Source organism: Aplidium turbinatum, chromosome 5 (assembly GCF_918807975.1).
Source record: "Aplidium turbinatum chromosome 5, kaAplTurb1.1, whole genome shotgun sequence".
Taxonomy (NCBI): domain Eukaryota; kingdom Metazoa; phylum Chordata; class Ascidiacea; order Aplousobranchia; family Polyclinidae; genus Aplidium; species Aplidium turbinatum.
This window is the reverse complement of record NC_137476.1, coordinates 36,511,341-36,525,587: the sequence shown is the minus strand read 5'-3', so window position 1 is coordinate 36,525,587 and position 14,247 is coordinate 36,511,341. Positions and strand designations below refer to the sequence as shown.

The 14,247-nt window shown below is 35.8% G+C and overlaps 1 protein-coding gene across 1 annotated transcript; it reads left to right on the top strand.

Annotated features, from left to right (window-relative positions):
- The first annotated feature begins 6,582 nt into the window (after positions 1-6,582).
- LOC145771264 (microfibril-associated glycoprotein 4-like) lies at positions 6,583-11,393 on the top strand. Its single transcript, XM_082582999.1, has 7 exons — positions 6,583-6,808; positions 7,565-7,600; positions 8,366-8,487; positions 8,835-8,931; positions 9,285-9,381; positions 10,038-10,105; positions 10,714-11,393. Exons 1-7 carry the CDS (start codon positions 6,619-6,621, stop codon positions 10,959-10,961), a joined length of 858 nt encoding a protein of 285 aa, XP_082439125.1. The 5' UTR covers positions 6,583-6,618; the 3' UTR covers positions 10,962-11,393.
- Positions 11,394-14,247: the final 2,854 nt, after the last annotated feature.

Here is a 14,247-nt window from a genome sequence, read left to right as displayed (position 1 = left end):
TGGTGCAGTGGATCTCGTTAAAATAAGATTTATACACGCTAATTAGCCATCACAGCACGCTTGGAACAATGATAGGCTACCTTTCCGAGCAAACGTTTTCAAGACTTGTTTTTGAAATACAACACACCAATACCATTCAGCGCTGCTGTGGAACGCATGTTTGCGCTTGCAAAGGACATTATGCGTCCCAAACGCAACAGATTGTCAGACAAATGTTTTGAAATGCTTGTGTTTCTACAAAAAAATAACTAAGCTAAAGCAGATAATTAGCCTACAATACAGTCTCAAAACATAAAACCTGCTCTTTATTTGTAGCTATTGTTAGCCTAAAATTGGTTGAAATATTTCCGTTTTGTGAGACCCTTGCTGAAATAGCGCTAGAAATTAGCGCTGACGCCGTCAATTTTTTAAAGAGCTGTCGCAGTATTTTACGCCGTAAAGTTTTTAGGCAATTCGCGCTGACGCTGACGCCGTCAATTTATTTCATTGACGCGTACAACACTGGCTATAGGCTACCTTTATTTTCTGCGAGTAGCCTATGAGTTTATTGCAAAGAAAAAAACGTTCCAGATCGAAAACGTTACTGCCAAATAATGTCTAACTTGAATTAAAATTGCATATGAGATGAACTTAATCGAAATCATGATTCAGAACATAAGCTTAAAACTAAACTGACACAGTGACTTCCAAGAAAAGAGTCCGTGGAGAACTGACTGAAACTAACGCACCACTCAATGACTGAGAAAAAACATTCTGATTTTAGTTTAACTCTAGACGGTTGGTTTAAGGAAAACTCAGTGCTCCAAGCAATGCAGCAGATGCACAACGCTACCACAACATAAAACTACGTATATGCAGAGATGGGCAAGATCACCAGTATTGGTGATCTTGAAGATCAAGATCAAGATCACCAAGAATAGGTGATCTTGAAGATCAAGATCAAGATCACCAAACTATGTGATCTTGAAGATCAAGATCAAGATCGTGATCTTGAAGATCAAGATCACTTTCAAGATCACTTTTTGTGTACTTGAAAAAAAATGAAGTTTTTGATCAATGATGTAGTAAAAAATAATCACTATAAGCAACCTGGCCTGGGTAAAGGAATATAGTTGGTATTGCTAACTTTTACTTTTAACTACTCGATCGCTGGCCTAAGAATTGTAATAAGTTAGTGACTGTTGCTATCAGGCCTATCAATTTTTGACGTAGTTTGCGTAGAATCGCAACGTCACACCCAAGGCCGAGGTTAATTACAGTAGTAAGTTACTGAAAAAGTCGCAAAATTTGAAATTGTTTGTATACTTTTTTATTTATAATAAATGAAAATAAATAAACTTTAAACTGCATAATTTTTTTACCAAATTTTTGTCTGGTTCATGTGGGAGTTTTTATACGTGTTAGGCTTACTAAGTAGTTTTAGCTTTCACTGTAATATGTCAATGTTTATTGCACCATTTATCCATCTTGCAACCTTGATAGTCTTGATACTGTTGTCTGCTATCAAAAAAGTTCAGAGGTTTGCGGTCAGACAAACCGCTCCATACTCAGACCCTAAACAAGTCTTGGTCTGGTTGATTTGCTGCAATAAACCACTTTGCATGACCAAAGTCGGCTGGAGTCCAGATTTTTTAACACCGCCATTCTAGACTTTTGAAGCATCTAAAATTGGGTCAAAGAAAGCAAACATTTCTTTTAATTCACACATGGAAATTGTGAACAAAGTTAAATCATTTTTTATTATACGTCAACATAAAGTACACGGAAGTTGACTTCTTTATTATGACCAACACAGAAAACTTTTTCAATTTTGAAATGGCAACACTGACCAGATTAGACGGAGACTATCGTCTTTTGTTGGACACATATTATATTAACAGTGGCTTAATGTTAGTAGTTGCCACTAACTGCTTTGTACAGTACGAGTTCTAAAAAAATGCCTTTATTTAGGAAGTAAAATTCAATTTTAAAGTGATCTTGATCTTATTGTTCTTCAAGATCAAGATCACACAAAAAAAAGTGATCTTAGATCAAGATCACCAAAAAAAAAGTGATCTTCAAGATCAAGATCATGCCCATCTCTGCGTATATGTAGCCTATATCAAAGGGCTGCAAACCTTAATATGAGGTACAAATTCTTAAGGAAACGCCCAAATTATAGCCAGCGTTTCAAATTCCTAACAAATTCAGGTTTCACAACGGCAATGAGACGCAAGGAAACATAAGAAAAACCGCAGGCACTACACAAAGAGGTTATTCAAACATAAACATTTTTGTAAAAGCAATAAAACAACAAATCAATCAGAAGTTACATGTCAAAGAAGAAAAAAAAGGCAAATATTTTTGATGTAAAGTAGCATAAATTTGGTCATCGTTTCGCCGTCAACAGCTTAGCGTAGATGGTTAGAACAGTAGTAGGTTAGTCATTTTGATGACGTGCTGGATTCGATTCCCAAAACTGCCATCAGGCCATTTTTTTCTTTTGTAATTATCAAAGCAACGATCAACTGTCTGGCTGAGTCAGGAATACATAGGGAAATTGTGAGTTTCTGGGCTGATTGCTACAAGGTCACAATAGGACGGTTGCCACTTAAACATGTTTTGATTGGTTGGCGGGTTTATCGGGTCTTACAGGAAATTGTCTTGTTTAAATGGATTCCTCCACAACGTAAGCTACGGCTTTATGGTACGCTTTCTGCAATTGTAGCCAACATCGGATTGGTATATAATTTTTGAATCTTTATCCTAGAACTGAGAAAGTCTTTGATAGGTTGTTCCCAGGGCCGTTGACAGGATTTATCGGGCCCGGTACCAATTTATTTTTGGGCTCCCTTTATCGACAAAGTTATGAATACAAAGGTTGTGTTCAAACTTTTATTGACGTAGACAGACAATCGATAACAACTTAATAACATTGAATTGCATAATTCAAAATTAATACAGAAATGAAATAGATACATAATTTCGAACGTTTTCGGCAAAACTTTCTGCCCTCTTCAGGAAAATATCTTAATTCATCTAAACAAAACAATTATTCGTGAAATGTTAATAATAAATGACTGAAATTCAATAAAACTGCACTGACCTGCGTACAAGCAACAACTGACGAACAAACACAAAAGGTGGTAGCAATTTGTCATAATTATGCGGGAGTGTGGTCATGCCCGCATAATTATGACAAATTGCTACCACCTTTTGTGTTTGTTCGTCAGTTGTTGCTTGTACGCAGGTCAGTGCAGTTTTATTGAATTTCAGTCATTTATTATTAACATTTCACGAATAATTGTTTTGTTTAGATGAATTAAGATATTTTCCTGAAGAGGGCAGAAAGTTTTGCCGAAAACGTTCGAAATTATGTATCTATTTCATTTCTGTATTAATTTTGAATTATGCAATTCAATGTTATTAAGTTGTTATCGATTGTCTGTCTATGGTTTTTAAAAAGTACCTCTCTACCAAAGCTATTTTATTGACGTGGTTTAAGCATGGTCATTTAACAAATCTTGCGCAATCTTAAAATTTCTTGAACCGCAAAACTTACTATCTCTACCTAGCGGTTGTTTTTAGTATCACTTCCCGATTCCATTGATGTTTCACTGGTCATTCTAGGCTCACCAGAAAAGAATTTACAGCACTACAGACAGTCAGAAAGTTTTCAATTTGATTTTAGAAAGGTGTTTGGGCCTAGGTCAAACACTTGCTGATTGCTGCAATCTGAAAAACGGCTTTGGTCTAATTTTTAGTGCAGAAATAGGGATTGTAATCTTCTTACCTGTGCCATTTCAGATTTTGAGTCTGAATAAATATTAGCCTGTTTAGTTTGAAATTCGTGTTTCGGGACTATTCGTGGTTAGGGAAATCATTATAGTCTACTAGACTTAATTTTGTAGGCCTGTTTACTGTTTGGTGGCAGAAGTGGCTATTTTACCACCAGAAAGCTGAAGTGGGCCCAGTACCCAGAAGGGGGCCCGGTATTTTACCATCTGATGACTGAAATGGCTGTTTTAACCTCTGATGGCAATTCCTTTAGATCTGATTGTATTAAGATCTTGATAATGTTTGAAGTCGCGGGGAATTTTTTAAATCCAGGTCCCTTAAATATTCTGGGCCCGGGTCCAAAAGTACCACCTAGAGCCCCCTGTCAACGCCCCTGGTTGTTCCTGGCAGGCTGGCAGTATCGCATATCCTGCTTGTAGAGGCTCTTGAACTATTGACGCAGGGCCGGTTACCAAGATTGACAGAGTGAAGTTATTGTTTATTGGAGAATTATCCAATCCACTACGTGAAAGTGAATGGAAAGCATTTCTTTAAATGCGTTGCTCATCAAGCGCAATTAATCTCCAGAGCTGAACTAGCGCTGCTTACTAAGTTACGCTGTGGTACATATGTGTACCATTGGTCCTTAAGGGTAATGTGTTTAGTGTCATTGCTGGTATGGTTTTACACAGTGGTGGTTGGTGCTGTTTGTGAGCAGTGGGGCTGCAATAAATAGTGGAGGGGGGGCGAAGCCCGCCGCTGAGTTTGCCAAAGGCGAACGACTACGCGGGGGGGTCTGGGGTTCACCCCCAGAAAATTTTATAAAATCGCATTAAATTTGGTGCATTCTGAACATGTTTTACCCCAAATTTTGAAGGAAATGCTTTCAAACTTTGTTGAAAAGTTGATATTTCTAAGCTGTATTTAATAAAAACCTAAAAGTATTGCTTTGGAGACAAACTTTACTAGTATTGAGCTTAGTCTTGACTAGCCTAGCCGTTGCATACAAGGTTCAAGTAATTTTGAGACGCCCTAGGCTGGACTAGCACTTCCTATAACCTGTTGAATACCCTAACTCTACAGCAAACACTTCTACATTCATGGCTCATTGCTACTCTGCGAAATAAAAACTAACTTCAAAAAGTCTGTAAAGTTATTTGGTTAGGTGGGACTGTTTTCAGAGGCTCACACGGCGACGACGACGAAAATCATAATTGCTTGTATATACAGTATTGACATAATTCGCGCCAAATTATTGAAAATTTTTCAACCGGAAGTAATGCTATCAGTTAAATTTACCTTTGCATGTAGATCTAAAATACATTCCTAAAATATTACGTGTTATTTATATTAAAATTTCACAACAACAGTCTTAATTTTTAAGTTTTTCCCACGTCACTATATCCCTCCATTAGACTAATAGAATTTACCCTTCAGGACCTTTGGTACATATGTGTACCACAAAAGTTTAGCATTGTCTAGCAATATGTTTTATAATTTTTTTATGGTTTTCCTGATGGGATAAGTCAGATTAATCACTAAACATTGATGTAGAATAAAAATTATATTTGTTTTACATTTTTTTCTTGTCTTGTTGATCTTTCAAAGTTTACCGCTTCAAACCCTGACCAATTCACCAAACAAAACCTGTAAAAGCAAAGCTTAAACAAAATACAATTTCCAATTTTTTTTTTATTTATAAATAGATTATCTATTTAAGAAACGTTTAGAGACAAATACTTTTTGATAACTACAAGAAGATGATTAGAAATCGTGGAAAAAGTTCATGGTACACATAGCCTATGTACCAACGGTCCTCAAAGGGTTAACCACTGAGCTAAAGGGGCTGACTGTAAAAAATTGAAATAAATGTGAAGGTAGCAACCGAAATAAACTTGATTGATTTTCTTAAAAAGTCCTCAACTGAAAGGTTAACAACTGCTATGAAGAGAAAATCGTGGGAGTTCAGCTGGGTTTCATGATTATCACAACACGTATTGTTTCACAGGTTATATGAAAGCGAAAAACTATTTGTCAAGTAGTTAAACTCTGCTAAAGAATCATATCAACAACTTTCCCCCGCGCCAAGAACCATGTGGGTGTTTAAAGAAAATATTTATTTTCTCGGGAAAATACAGTATATCGGTAGGCCTATAGGCAAAGGGAAAAATCAATAGTTTTTAATTAGCATACAGCATTCTGCACTGAAGCATAGAAGATGATTATGATCATACTCATCAACTTGAAGTCAAAGGCAGGTGCTGCTTTTTTCAAGTTGAGGATAAAAGTTTACCAAACGGAAATTATCTTGAATAGTAGGCTAGTTGATTAGCTTGAATATTAAATCAAGCAAAAAAAGAGCTCAGGCAAAAGCACAAATTTTATATGCATTCTGAAAGCATTATTTGATGCAGTCTAGTTCCTAAAAATCAAACTTTCAATGACCAAGATGAAAAGATGTGTTATTGCAGTCTAGAAGAAAAAGCGTAGGCTAATCCTAAACTTAATTTATAAATTAATTTTAACAATCTAATTACAGTAACTCAACTCAGTGACAAGTTTTGTAACATAACTGTAACGTTAACCAATAGCAGCAAACGCAGATTTCTGCCTTTATCCACAAGCTAGACTGCATGACTACTTGACATAAAATAAACTGTTCAAAGGTTGTATAATGCGGGATTATCCAGCAGGATAGAGTAGCCTATGCTTGTAGGCTACAATTGAGTCCCACATAGGTTTGCAACACACGTGAAGTATTAATATGAATTAAATTACGCATTGCCAATAACCACTGACGTTAATGTAATATACTGTCCAGACATTTCTAAAATAACAAATTTTAACAAAACACTTAAAAAGATGATTTTTCAACGTTTACTTCACTGGATGGCGCTGTGTCACCTAGCGTTTGCTGACCGAAAGTTGATCATGTCCTGTGGTCATGTGACCGACAGCAATGTAAGTTCGGACATAGACAGAGAAGTCCATTTGAATCGCGCGCTGCTTGATCAACTGGAACATAAAATCAACACAGAATTCAATTGCGCAGGTATGAAAACTCCTTTTTATTGTGTTGCTGTAGCTGCAGTTTGTTTGTTTGTTCATGTACTGTAGGTTGCGTTACTTTGGCACATTTTTGCAAATTTCAAATTTTTGCGCACAGTAAACGATGTTGTCACGTGAAACATAAAGCTGTTTTAGAACAAATTAGTTTGATTGTTTGATTTTAAATTTACGTTAATTTTAGGGTATCACACCAAATCTGAGGCCTACGAAATCCTTCGCAACATAATTTGCTGTAACTTTACGAAGCTGCAATAACCTTTTCCTCAAAATTATTATCTTATACCTTGAGACTAAATAGTTCATAATCATGTGTTTAGTTTTGTTGAAAAATTCAGAACGACATTATAATCTACTTGATACTTTCATTATCATAGCCCAGAGTTTGTGACTTATGCTAACTTATTTTGAAGTAAGCTACAGTCATTTGAAACAATGAAATTCAATCTATGATATGCCTATATAGGCCTATACTGTAGTTTTGGATAATAGTAAAGTAGCCTATAATAAAATTTCAAATTACGATATTTATAATATAGCTATACGATACAATAATGTAGCTACGCATTAATACAGCGCACGTTTCATTCAAGGATAATTTTCTTTTGGCTACATGCCTTCAATACAATTTCAATAGGGGCCAATAACTGAAGCTCTTTCGTTTAGTAGCAATTTAACCGCAGTAAATTAACAAGTCGGAGGTAAACTACATCTCCTCAAACTTCAAACTTTGTTTTTCTAGGTGTTGGAGTCGGCAATCTCACCACTCCAGTCCGACGTGAGGTTTTTACATGGAATTTTTATACAAATTTCATTCCTATATTTTCGTTTTTAATACTTTAGGTTAACTTTATAATATCCCGTTTGGTTTCCAATCTGGTTATCATCTAATATCTTTAAATCTTTCTATTAAATTGGATTTAAAAAAAACATTATCTTGAAATGCGAATGGACTTTCCAAATCATTTTATGTAAGAAAACATCAACAGTCGTTTTTTTTTTTTAATCTTATTTTAAAACAGATGAAAGCAATAATAATTAATTTACGTTTAAAAGATTTATTTTGAAATAAATTTGTTTTCGTTTGATGTTGTAATTTGGAAGGTGTAAAAACACTGCACATTTTGTAATTTGTAAAAACTGAAACTCTTTTTAGCTGCTGACATCAAACACGTAGCTTAGTCCTTTTCTATTCTCAATGACGTCAACAAAACATAAAATGTCATCGTTTGATTGAACTGAGTACTCAGTTGTTTTTATACTCGTTCTGTGTTCATTACTACAATACCCCAAACACTGGATCAATCATAGTAAGTTGAGAACGTGTTGGAAAAGATGGGCATCCGTTACTTTGAAAGTAGTGTACTATCGCTACCGGTACAATCTGCCAAATAAACGGTGCTTTGGTTACTCCTAGCCAGTTGATCAAACGTAACGCGCTACCACTAGGTTACTCAGAACAAAAGTAGCGCGATACTTCCCACTTTAGCATATGTTGGTCAGGTAATGTTTTAAAGGTTGAGCAGTCATTTGTATGTTTCAGCATCAACAGCTATTGCTCGTTTGTTTCAAAGTGGCGTCACATCAAACGGCGTATACGATATGGATGTGCACTCTCATAAGTTTCGAGGATATTTTGAAATACAAAATGGCCACACTTGGCTGGTGAGACGGAATATATTCATGGAAATTACTTTAATGTTTATGTTTGTTCTAAAAAATGTGCTTCTGTCATCGACTAAACACATTATTTGCTTTGGATAGTGATGACAAGACCGGTGAAAAATAATAACAATGATGATGATGATGATGGTAGTGATGACGATGATAGACAATTGCAGTGGCACTGCAGTCTTTTGTTTTAGTGTCAGTGAGATATAGCCCATGTCTACATAAAGTTCTATGTAATATGTGCATTTACCGCAAATGATGTACAGCATAAGCCTAATTTATAACCAACAAATAAAACAAATTGTGCAAAAGCGTAATGTAAGTCGCGCTCGTTGTGTTAGTTCATTCAGAAACGAACCAAAGGATTCCTCGATTTCTACTTAGACTGGCAGTCTTATGTCGACGGTTTTGGAAGTTTGAACGATGAGTTCTGGACGGGTATTTACAATATTTAATTTCTTTTATAAACTATTTGAATTTAGAAAAGGAGTTGTAACATGTCAGGTAAGTTTATATATTTTCAAAATTCTCGATCTGCACATTTGTTGAACCTACCGCCACACATGCGATTGCAGATAATGCCAGCGTATCGCTAACAAAACAGGCTTCAAGTTGTACAGTAGCCAATAATAAAAAAATTGGTTTTGCCTTTGATGTTCATACAGCTGAAAACGAATTAGATTTTAACATCATCATAGCAATTTCTCATCATTTACTATTTAACTGTGACATTACTCTATCTATTATCACATTTCATGTATTTACACGTCATATTACATTATTACTTTTAGGTTTGGAACACATGTATCAGATAACCCGGTTCCAGCCTTATATTTTACGTGTTGACTTGGTAGATGCTGACAATAACACTGCGTATGCCGAGTACCGGTGAGCTTAAATTAAAAGCGAGGCTTGTTTGCAGTTACACACTTGGCAAAGCTTTACTTCCTTTGCTTTAACGTTAAATGATTGGTGAAGTCATTGTCAATAAAAATGTAATACTGTAGCAAAAATTGCAAAAGTGAATAGGAAAATAATCTAAATAAAATTGACGTAACTTCTTTTTACAACTGATTAATCTAATACATAATAAAAAAAAATAAAAAAAATTATGCACTTGACCTGATAGACGCTGGTCTTTTAAACCTTTTTGTTAAAAAGAAAAATTTAATTTAAAGAGGCTAAATCTGAGATCAATAAGTTTAGAAAAAGCCTATGTAGCCTACTGTAAATGCTAAACGCAACACAATTTTAAAAAATCGTCTTTTTTCATCAGCTGTCTCAGTCCAGGAATAAAAAGGATTTAAGCTTAAATTCGGATTGGGCAACAACAATTAACCTTCAGTAGGTGCAACGTCTATGCGAGAAAAAAAAATATGTTCGTTTTTGCAGAATGGATTCTTTTTATGCTTTTCAACAAAGTTACTATAACTGTTCAGGCTTGTTTTCTACTTACACCTACAGTTATTGTTTACTATAACAGTTGAAAAGCCCAGCATCAAATAAATTTTCCATATTTATATTGTGCATTGATATATTTGCAGAACATTTTCTGTTGGAAATTCCTCGACACAGTACAGGCTTGACGTAAGTGGATACACTGGGACGGCAGGTATTAACATTATTGCCAAATTGCTATAACTTCTGTGCAATTTTGCGATCTTTTTCTGCGATTGGTGATCTGCACGCATTTTGCTTCATAGGCGACTGTACGTCAAACGGTATTTTAAAAATATCTTTAAAAATCCAAAAGTTTTTTATTTTTGGGACATACGAAAAACGCAAAATATCAGGTTTTGAATCCTGAAAGCTCAGTTGCAAAAGTCTAGCGTACAAGCTTATCAATGCAGTCACCATTCTCAAAAATAATGTTTTTAGTTGTATTATTAAACCGTTTTGGTTGATAACTGGAATTTTTTATGATGGTTACTGTGTAGTTACATTTATTTATTCAAATAGTTTTTCAGGAAAAGATGTGCTGCGTATTGTTGCATTATCTCATGACATAACATAGAGTACCTTAAAATTGCCAACAAATGAATAACATCTACAGTTATGATCAAGTGTAACATATAGATTCAATTTGAATAGTCACTGTGTAGGCTATGTTAAAAAACGTTTTGTTTGTTCACTGAAGGTCTTTATTGTTCCATTGTTTTATCACAGATGTATAACAATGCTCAATTAAAATGTAACAATAGAACTTTTTTCAATAATTAGGAGACTCCCTTGCACGCCACAACAAGCAAAAGTTTACAACCAAAGACCGCGACAACGACGAGTGGTCCGCGGGAAACTGTGCTCGGGAGCACAATGGCGCTTGGTGGTATCGAAGTTGTCACCATTCAAATCTGAATGGCCTGGTCATCGGGGGAGGACAAATCAGCGACAGGGGGATCAACTGGTACACTTGGAAGAACAGCTACTATTCAATGAAGAGCGTAGACATGAAAATTAGGCCTCCTTAAAGCATCTCACATAATTATTCGAAATAAAAATGACAACAATACAGTATCATTTTCGTTTATCTTTTTTCCACAAACAATCATGGGCATGAAACAATTAAATATGATTAGACTTTTTCAACGCTCTACTTAAATCAATTCAGCTGGTATATTTTAGTGCCTTAGTGCTTGTCGTGATAAAGTTTGTAATTTGACGCAATCGCTTTTATATCGTAATTAAATGAAGTGAGTTAATCAAAGAAAGTAACAAGCCACTACAATGTCGAAGCATGTATTCTTAAAGTTATTAACATTTTAACCAGATTTAATTTCTGTCTTATTGGTGTTTATTGTAAAACACTGGATGTGTATATTTGTACGTCCATGAACCATTCGCGCATGCTTGTTTATGTCAAGTTAGTCAGAGTGTAATCATGCTTAATACAATAAATCTTGAAAAAAAAATGTTTACCTTACTAGTAGCATGTAGTTTTGACATGGAGTTACATGGGGTACTTTTGTGCCCAAGCCCGAGCCGAATTTAGAGGCCGCAATCTTTCCAACGGGCCGAAAACTTGAAAAGCCACCGCGTATTCTTTGGCTATAGTGTTTTTTTTTGAGATGTGTCTTGGACTAGGGCTCGAGAATCTCATTAGTACGGGGCGCAAAGTATATTCTCAACGGCCCTGCTAGGTCTAGGTCTACTGTAATATTTGGTGACCATGTCTTTACTGACAATTTATGGTTTGTGAGACGAATATAGGCTATTTAAAAATTCTTTAAGGTCAATCACAACAGCGCCATTAAGTTGATTGAGGGGACATCCCTGGGGGGAGAAAGTTTGTTCTGTATATTAATCTTGTAGTTTCGCATAGTTGATTAGACTTTAAACAAGTGATACAGGCGCGGTCACAAAGATTAACAGAGTGATGTTTCCGTTTGCTGTAAGTTAATCACTGTAAGCTATTTCATCCATTAACTGCCGTTAAATGGTGAACTACCTTGCTATAAGTATTTTGTTCCAATAAAGACCCTGAGAGTCGAACCAACGTTATTGGATCTCGCTGCTTCCTTATCTAGGCTACACATCTGCGTTTGGTGAACTGAAATAAAGAGAGCAGGAAGAAGATACATACAAGTTGCTCATGCTCAGCAGCGATTCGAAAACTAAACTCCTTTCTTCCGGATTGATGTTATGTTTTCAATGTTAAATATTAAATTTAACAGTTTGGCTTTTAAAATGTTTGCTGAACATAAGTTTAGTATAAAATTTTTGGAATCTTTATTTTTTTTATTAGATTGTTCAGGCGTTTTAACCATTTTTCTCCGAAGTAGAAAGAGTTGCTATGAAAGATGATATTTGGAGGCAAATTACTGTAAACACTTTGTAACACTGGTAAACTGCTCGACATAGAAAGAGATAGGAGGACTGGCGAGCTGAAGATCTAGTTTAGCCTAGTGAGTTTAAAGAACTGAGGCATGTTCAATTACATAAATTACTCCAGCAAATGAAATTTAAACGAGATCTTCTGCTTTGCTGTAGAAAGACTAATAAACACAGTCATCTTTTTTAATCTTAAGTATCATTAGTTGCATTTCTGACCACGTAGTTTCTATCCCCATCCACAGCAACCATTAGTAGTAATCGATAACTTGCGGTTAGGACTGGCATACGAAGAAATTTCACTATAACGAAACAGCTGTATGCCGCTGCATTGAACTCACGACCCCAAGATATGTTAATTCATTATTGGCTCCCTAGTCCCTATGTTTAAGTAATGAAGGTTCATTTTATTTTTATAAGAAGTAATATTATCCTTAATTATTGCGCTAAAAACAATCAACTGAGAAATCGTAGTGATCAGTTAAAGGAACGTTAAAAGAGAGTGGTGTGATCATGTCTTCAAACTAGTTCTATGCCGATAGAAAATATTGTATGTAGGAACCTCCTCAAATGGTCTGTGACAAAAAACATGTTCTAGTCTAACAACCGGAATATTAGATAATTAATAAGACTTCAACAACCGGAAAACTCCACTCTGTCAATCTCGTTAACCGGCCCTGTGTCAAGAGCCTCTACAAGTATGCGAAACTACCAGGAATGACCAATCAAGGCTTTGTCAGCCCGAAGATAAAGATTCAAACCAACCAACCAACTTTAGAATCAGATTTGTCTAAACCGGTTTGAATCAGGCTATTACCAACCAGTGGCTGCAACCAAACTAAACAGGTATCTTCTGACTTTCAACCTATAGGCAGTTTCACATAAATGTTAACGGTTTTAACCACTAGTGAATGTGGTGTTCCTGTGAATGTGGTGCCGAGGAACAGACCGCAGACCACATCATCAATGACTGTACCATCTTCAAGTCACCTAACGGAGTAGAAGGTCTGCGCGTCATGGATGATGAAACTAAAGACTGGCTGCTCTCTAGCAGCCTTCCAGTGTAGTCCGGGAACATCGTGAATCTGGGGTGGTAAAAGGATAGACCCTCGGCCCCAGAAGCTCAGACGACGACGACGACCACTAGTGCAAGAATTATAGCCAAGTTGATACAGTAGCTGAATTGTTATTGGGGAAGTCGCGTTTATATTTTTTGATGGTTTTGTATGATATAAGCACTTTCCTCATAAAGGACTTCTCAGATGGCCATCCAAGTGTCGAACCACTGTTGCTTGATCTTGTAATAAAACTACTTCAAAATCTTTGAAGAGTTTATTTTTCAACATAAAACCAAGATGCTTTTTGTCTTGATTGGTTTCAAATTAAAATCATAGAGGAATTTTCGACTAAACATTTTCATGTAGAGATTCCACAGTTGTTTGGTACTTCCCCACGCTACACTTTCAGGGTAGCATTGTTTGTATAACGTTGCGTGGATGACGTGTGACTTGCGCATGAACCGAATGATCTTGGAAGGAGTGGGCTTGTGCTTCCTGAAAGTTTTGCATCATGGTGAAAATATAAATATTTGACTATCGTTTTCCTGTCTAAAGTAAACAATTGAAAATGTCACATAAGTTGATGATGATTGAACCCATACCACAAAAAGGTAAAAGCAGTTCAATGACTATCGACAAGAAACTCAAAATGCTGAGATGAATCCATGTTGTGTTTGTTTGAAAAAAGATTCTTTCAGACACCATGAAAAGGCAACCACTACATCCCTAACGTTTAGTGAAATCAAAATTTGATTTGAAATTAGTTCAGGACTGAGTGCAGCGTTTGCCCCTTAAGTCTGTCTGGGTCATTACTTTTTCGGCAGATAACTTTGTTGCTAACCGAAAGGAAGTTTAATATGATTGACGT

Coding starts and splice junctions, on each gene's coding strand:
- LOC145771264 (XM_082582999.1), top strand. CDS start 6,619: ATGATTTTTCAACGTTTACTTCACTGGATGGCGCTGTGTCACCTAGCG. Junction 6,809..7,564: donor CACAGAATTCAATTGCGCAG/GTATGAAAACTC, acceptor TTGTTTTTCTAG/GTGTTGGAGTCGGCAATCTC. Junction 10,106..10,713: donor TGGATACACTGGGACGGCAG/GTATTAACATTA, acceptor TTCAATAATTAG/GAGACTCCCTTGCACGCCAC.